Source organism: Rhinopithecus bieti, unplaced genomic scaffold (assembly GCF_001698545.2).
Source record: "Rhinopithecus bieti isolate Rb0 unplaced genomic scaffold, ASM169854v2 scaffold_24390, whole genome shotgun sequence".
Classification (NCBI taxonomy): Eukaryota; Metazoa; Chordata; class Mammalia; order Primates; family Cercopithecidae; genus Rhinopithecus; species Rhinopithecus bieti.
In genome coordinates, this window is record NW_016811706.1 from 531268 (window position 1) to 538614 (window position 7347).

At 45.1% G+C, this 7347-nt stretch overlaps 1 protein-coding gene and 1 pseudogene across 7 annotated transcripts in view; both read right to left on the reverse strand.

The window, feature by feature from the left end:
- PRPF40B (pre-mRNA processing factor 40B) overlaps positions 1-349 on the reverse strand; it is a 22013-nt gene extending 21664 nt beyond the window's left edge. For 6 of the 7 annotated variants that reach the window (XM_017894764.1, XM_017894762.1, XM_017894766.1 and 3 more), the window contains exon 1: positions 169-349. In XM_017894764.1, the coding sequence (XP_017750253.1) occupies positions 169-171 (3 nt within the window). In that variant the 5' untranslated portion in view covers positions 172-349. The remainder of the gene's footprint in view (positions 1-168) is intronic. The other variant, XM_017894763.1, reaches the window with a different exon arrangement.
- A 3574-nt stretch (positions 350-3923) lies between these two features.
- LOC108543896 (HIG1 domain family member 1A, mitochondrial pseudogene) lies at positions 3924-6624 on the reverse strand (annotated as a pseudogene).
- Between the last annotated feature and the right edge of the window lie 723 nt (positions 6625-7347).

Consider the following 7347-nt stretch of genomic DNA (forward strand, 5'->3'; position numbering starts at 1 on the left):
CCCCCCATCCCCCCTCCCGGGCTCTCTTCCCTCACCCTTGGCCCCCCTTGCCCTCCCCGGGGTCCCAGATATCCCCTGTGGCCTCCCCGCCCCCTCGGCCACGGCCCAGGCCGCAGGGGGCGCTGTGGGACCGCCCCGAGCCCCTCCACCCCCGCGCGGGGATGTTACCATGCCAGAGCCTCCGAGCAGCTGGGCCGGCTCAGCCCACCCGCCAGTAAGAGCTGCTCTGATTGGCCGGGCTGCAGCCGGGAGGGCGGGGCCGGCAGGGGGTCGCACCCCTTCGTGGCCGGGGCTCCGGTGGCTCCCGCCGGCGAGCGGGGCCCCCAACCGGCCCGGTGTGTTCGGTCCCGGCCCCGCCCCCCGGCGCGGAAAACCAGGCCCCGCCCCCGCGCCGCCGAGTCCCTGGTCCGCCCCCCGGGGGGCGGGGCACGCCTGCTCCCGCCTCTGACTGACGGTCAGGGGCCGGCGCCTCTGCCTCTCCCCGCTGCCTGCGTCCTGGCTTCGCCGTCGCTCCAGGAGCCCAAGCGTTCATGCCGTGTGTAGGGTGCCTTTGCGTTGCACAACGAATTTAATTTGCTGTGTAGTTCTTTTACAGTACTTTTAAGTTAATTAACTCCAGAACTATTTGTTGAGCACCTGTGAGGTGGCAGGGTCTCAGGGACTGAGCACACAGCAGCTTGAAAAAAAAAAAAAAAGCAGACAAATCCCCGAAATCATGCCCTTGTGGGGCGTACACGTGCTTCTCGCGTGACCCTGAAGTTCACTTTTGGGACCTGGCTCCCACTGAGCGCTGAACTCATGAGAGCAGGGCCCACTCTTTGATAGAAGTTAAAAATGTGAGGTACATGCTGTGCTGTGCGGCCGAGGAAACTGTAAACTGGAGCTGTGCGGTGAATGCGCTGAAGGCCTTGGGGCTGGAGAGTGACAGGCCACAGGCACACGGGTGCAGAGAGGCGCTGACCGCCAGCCTGCAAAGCCCCGCAAAAGGGGCTTCCTGTTCCCTTTATTCCCCCCTCAACCTGAGCCAAGACTCGCGTGATGCTGTGCTAGTTTCCTGAGATCCAGATAACTCGGGAGAGGTAGAAAAACTGACACAGGGAAGTCCTGAGTTAGAGGTGACACCTGGGAGGAAAAGGAAGTGGGATTCACCCTTGTGGGCTGCTGTAGAGAGAAAACTGCTTTATAATTTAATCAAAACGATACCCACATGGCCTCAAATGAAGGCCCAGCTCTGCGGTTTTCTTATTTGAGGCAGCGTATTGATCTGTCACCCAGGCTGGAATGCAGCGGCACAATCAGGGCTCACTGCAGCCTCAGCCTCCTGGTCTCAACCTGTCCTCCTCCCTCAGCCTCCGAGTAGCTGGGACTACAGGCGTGTACCACCAAGCCCAGCTAATTTTGTAATTTTTTGGAGACGAGGTCTCCCTACACTGCCCAGGCTGGGTCCTGCGGTTTTCAGACTTTTTTGTGGGGGTGCGGGGACTGGCGCGCGAGAGAGGGGAAAGGACTCCCGCCGCCTCTCGACTTCTCCCATCTTCCCCCGGGAACTGCCACGACGCCCGCGCAGATGGGGCGATTTTCAAACTATTATTGAGATCTCTAAGTATAGCAGAAGTGGTCCAGAGGTTCTGTGAACTTTTATGAATTGCATTTTTATTTTTTAAATGCTTTTTCTTTAATGAAATATTTCTTAGAACATGTACACACATATAGAATCAAATAATTGTACCAGATTTGTTAGACAAACAGCAGAGCCCTGCCCCCATCGTCTTCCCCTCTCTGGAGGCAACGTTTTCACCTCTTTTAGCTGTTTCTTCTGGCATTTACCTGCACATCTCCGGCCTTCCTCCAGCTGCAGCCCTCCCCACAGGGCGAGGAGTCCAAGGGGATTTGCCCATGCAAAGCACACTTGCCCAGGAACAGACCATATTCTGAATACCTGGGACCCTGGAATTCCCTGCCCAGCTTCTTCCTTGCATCTGTCCTCCCCAGGGAGACCTTGCGTTTTTTCTTGCACAAATTTTATTTTCCTGGAATTAATAATCTTGTTTTTAAAAATCATTTATTTTCTATGTATTTCTCAGAAAATCTACCTCAAATTCTTCCCCCAGTTGTTTAAATCTCCTCTCAGAATATCTAGATATAGCAGAGAATTCTCTCCATTTCATCTTCTTGGAGACATCACTGCTGGAGACTGCTGACCTTCTCCAATCTGACTGTTCATCCCCTAACCTTGCTGCATATCTGGCAACCTGGCAAATCTTTTCTCCTGGGCATGTTCTTTGCCTCATTCTTTTGTTATTTTGTTTTGTTTTGTTTTGTTTTGAGACAGAGTCTTGCTCTTGTTGCCCAGGCTGGAGTGAAGTAGCCCACTGAACCTCTGCCTCCCAGGTTCAAGCTATCCTCCTGCTTCAGCCTCCCAAGTAGCTGGGACTACAGGCGTGCACCACCACATCCGGCTAACTTTTGTATTTTTAGTAGAGACAGGGTTTCACCATGCTGGCCACGCTGGACTTGAACTCCTGAGCTCAAGTGATCTGCCTGCCTCGACCTGGCAAAGTGTTGGGATTACAGGCGTGAGTCACTTTGCCTGGCTGCCTCACTCTTCTGTGGGATTTTTATTTGCCATATTCTGTTTTTCTTTTCTTTTATTTTTTTGACATGGTCACTTATTTTTATAACAATATATATACCATGTTATCAGCATGGAATGTAAATTCAGGCTAGACAAGAGAATTTCACAAGTGTAATGGCATTCTGTAGTATAGAAAAGCATGTGTATAATGTCTGTTCAAACCAGCTTACTTATAAATCATTAATCAATTCCATTATAGTTAATATGTTTAGTTTAACGTTTACAATTCTTATGGAAAAAATAATGCACACATTTAAAAAGTATTCTTCAGTTACCTTTGCATGAGTGCTTGAAATACATGTTTCTGTTTCAAGATAACATTTAAAAATTATTCTTATATTACAGCAGCAAATATAGATATCTACAATTACAAAAAAACTAAACTAGAATCCATAAGTTATTCTGTTTACAGTTATGATTCTTCAATAAATACTATGACTATGCAGCTCTATTGGAAGCTTTCTAGATTTGATTTAAACATATACACACATACACTTTCAGCTGTGGGAGGTTTTACAAGTTATATTCCATGCACTTTTTTGACAGAGTTCTAAAAGAGCCAGCCAGTCCACAAGACAGGCAGAAAAAAGTTAAATTAACTGGGGCAAATAGGACTCATATAACATCCAAAACACGCAAGATTCTAGAGCAAACTGGGAGTACTTCAGGGTTGGTTTGCTATCTTCTTTAGAACTAATTTTATCTTAACAGTTTAAGAAGGTGGACATTTCAACACCATCATTTAGGTGACATGTTTCTTTTGTATTAATTTGGCTCTCCTGAATGACCTAGTTAGTAAACTAGTCACTAGTAATTCAGTCACCAGGCAAATCAAGCCTGCAAGAAAGGAGGCCAGTATTCACAATGCCGTGTTATCAGCTGAACCCACTCGAATAGTTTATTTTCAGCATTAATATGTAGCTTCAATAATGAGATGTGGGCGTGATGGCTCATGCCTGTAATCCCAGCACTTTGGGAGGCCAAGGTGGGTGGATCACCTGAGGTTAGGAGTATGAGACCAACCTGGCCAATGTGGTGAAACCCTGTCTCTACTAAAAAAAAAAAATACAAACATTAGCTGGGCGTGGTGGCGAGCACCTGTAATCCCAGCTACTCAGGAGGCTGAGGCAGGAGAATTGCTTGAACTCGGGAGGTAGAGGTTGCAGTGAGCGAGATTGTGCCACTGCACTCCAGCCTGAGCAACAGAGCGAGACTCTATCTCAAAAAAAAAAAAAAAGAAGAGATGTCTAAAGCAAACTCCTCCAACAAGACCAAGATAGCATCTCTTCTAAGGTGTAGGTTTTGCCCAGAATTCCCGATACATGGAATAATAGCCCATACCAACAGTCATTGCTCCTTCAACAAAGCCTTGGGCTGCCACACACATGTGGATCAGATGATGCAACATTTTAGTATTTCCTCTGCTCTTCAATTTGTATAATCCATATGCAACAATTGCTGCAAAACCTGCCATTCCAATGGGGATGAATGGTGCCTCTTTAGCTTTTCAAATAAGTTTGGATCCCTGATCTTCATCATACGAAGAAAGGGAAACATTTGTGTCTGCTGACACAGTGATTGCTTGAATAATCTCCCTAGAGTGAGAAAACCCCCTCACGCTTCTGATCCACACCTGTGCCCGTGTTTTTCTTGATTTGTAATACTCCTGCTTTTTGGAGGAGACCATCATCCAGAAGCTTCCTGAGAAAGGGAAGAGTAAATTATTGTGGAATTTTGCATGTTTGCTACTGTCATTTTTCAACTGTGACCCTTGTATTTGGTTGTTTGGCTGGGTACTGAATTCCTTCAGAATTATGAAGGCATTGCTACATGGTCTTCTAGCTTCTGACACTTCTATGGAGAATGAGAAGTCTGAAGCCTTTTAATTCCTTGTCCTTTCTAGGTGACTTTCCCCCTCTCTGAACTTGTTTCTAATGTTCTGAAATTGCAGTGATATGTCTTGGTGAGTGGCTACTATCTTCCATTGTGCTGGGCACTGAGTGCCCCTCACTTTTGGGGAATAATCTTGAATTATTCTATTGGTGATTTCTTCCTATTTTCTCTATTCTTTCTTTTTGATCTCCTATTACTTGGATGATGGACCTGTTGAACTGGTCTTTCTAATTTCTTATTTTTCTCTCTAGCTTTGCATCTTTTTTACTTCATTTTCTGGGAGATTTCCTCCACTTTATCTTTCCGTTCTTCTTCTTCTTTTTTCCATCTTTTAAAGGTTTTAATCACTTTCACTTTATTTTTATTCTCTGAATTGTTCTTTTTATAGCATATTTTATTTCAGGGTTATCTTATCTCAGAAGCTGTTACTGATAGTTCTGTCATTTTTGTTTCTCTGCATAATCACTGCTCCAAATTTCTTTTTCTGTTGTTTTGGTCTCTGTCTTCTATATTAGATTCTTTTCTTGGAGGTCTTAGAAACCTTGGTTGTCTGCTCACACTTAAGGATGGGTCGGTCACCTAAAAGCTGACTGGAAGCATTTGTTCTCTGTCTGTTCAGGTGGTAGATGGATGGGCTTGTCAGTCATGAGCTTCTTTTTTTTTTTTTTTTTTTTTTTCAGACGGAGTCGCACTCTGTTGCCAGGCTGGAGTACAGTGGCGCGATCTTAGCTCACTGCAACCTCCGCCGCCCCGGTTCAAGCAAGTCTCCTGCCTGAGCCTCCCAAGTAGCTGGGATTACAGGCACGTGCCACCATGCCCAGCTAATTTTTGTATTTTTAGTAGAGACAGGGTTTCACCATGTTGGCCAGGATGGTCTTGATCACCTGCCCACCTCAGCCTCCCAAAGTGCTGGGATTACAGGCATGAGCCACCGCGCCCGGCCAGTCATGAGCTTCTTTGCACAGTGATCTGGCTGGGAACTTCTGATGTCAGCATTCCTAGGTTTTCCTTCTCAGGGTGGTCAGACAGAGGAGACTGCCCATCTCTGGTCTGGCACAACCAATTCCATTTGCCATATAGTTCTGCCACTGCCTTAGGATCTATCCTTCTCTAGTGTAAGTGAGTAACCTCTCATCCATCTGGTTTCCACTTCTGAAAATATTTTGCTCTTATCTCTTCTCCTGTTTCCCTGTGCTTATGGATTTATGCCTTTAAAAATCCCTTTGCTACATGGGTTTTCAGTGGACAAATTTGGATGTTCATGTTCAATCTACCATTTTTTACCCAGAAACTTTAAGTATATTTTAACTGGTTTTAAAACAGTAGTTTAAAAATATACATATGAATATCAAATTTCTGGGTTCATGAAAATAGGCTTGTTGACATTAAATGACTTTATAATAGAAAGATATCATGAAATTAAGCTTATTGTGTAAATGTGTACTAATAAAATATTGCTTTTTTTTTTGAGACAGGGTCTCATTCTGAGACGCAGGCTAAAGTGCAGTGGTGTGGCCTTGGCTCACTTGTAGCCTCTGCCTCCAGGCTCAGGTGATCCTCCCACCTCAGCCTCCTGAGTAGCTGGGTCTACAGGCATGTATTACCACACTGCCTAATTTTTGTATTTTTTGTAGAGATGGGGTTTCACCATTTTGCCCAGGCTGGTCTCAAACTTCTGGGCTCAAGCCGTCTGCCTGCCCTGGCCTCCCAAAGTGCTGCGATTATAGGCGTTAGCCACCATGTCTGGCCAAAATATTGCTTTTGTTTTGGTTAGTGAGGGTCTGCATAAAGCTTTGCTTGAGAAGGGGTTGGGTGATTTTGTTTGTTTGTTTGTCTTAAAGTTTGTAAACATCTCTCCCGGGCTAGTGATCACCAAACTATGGCCTTTGTACTGTGGTGAAGGTGTTGTAACAGGCCACCAATCTGCTCACGTGAGAGGGGCTAAGAAGGACTAATGTCTACAAAGGGAGCATCCCAGTCTCAGGGGAAAAGGGTATGCAAATAAAGGAGACTCACCACTGACAAAGGAGGAAGAGTTATTTCCTAACACCTTCCAGTATCTTCCTAATTGCTAGCCGTTTGCCCTGGCTACCCATAATCCCTCCACAGTCTCGAGCATTACAAAACATTGCATTTTTTAAAAATCAACTTTATTGAGGTATAATTTACATATAATAAAATTCAGCAATTTTAAATGTACAATACAATGAATTTTCACAGATGTATCCAGTCATGTGACCATCACCATCATCATTTCCTTTACTCAAAAACCTTTATGCCCTTTTGCTGTCAGTCTCCTCCCTCCTAACCTGGCTTCTGGCATCTACTGATCTGGTTTCTATCACTATTGTTTTGCCTTCCTAGAATTTCATATAAGTGGAATTATATAGTTTGTAGGAGTTTGTGTCTGTCTTCTTTCATTAGTATAATGCTTTTGAAATTTTCCATGTCATTGCATGTGTCAGTAGTTCATTCCTTTGTCATGTGAAGTGGTATATTTCATCACACGGACATACTACAATTTGTTTATCCATTCGCCAGTTGATGGACTGTTGTGTTTGGGTTGTTTTCAGGTTTATCAATACTTCTGTATAGATTTATGTGTGGACATATGTTTTATAATAAATATTTAAATGCTTAGGAGTGGGATTGCTGGGCTATATGCTAATGCATATTTTTTTAAAAACCTGCTGGCCGGGTGCAGTGGCTCACGCCTGTAATCCCAGCACTTTGGGAGGCCGAGGCAGGTGAATCATCTGAGGTCAGGAGTTCGAGACCAGCCTAGCCAACATGGTGAAACACGTCTCTACTAAAAATAC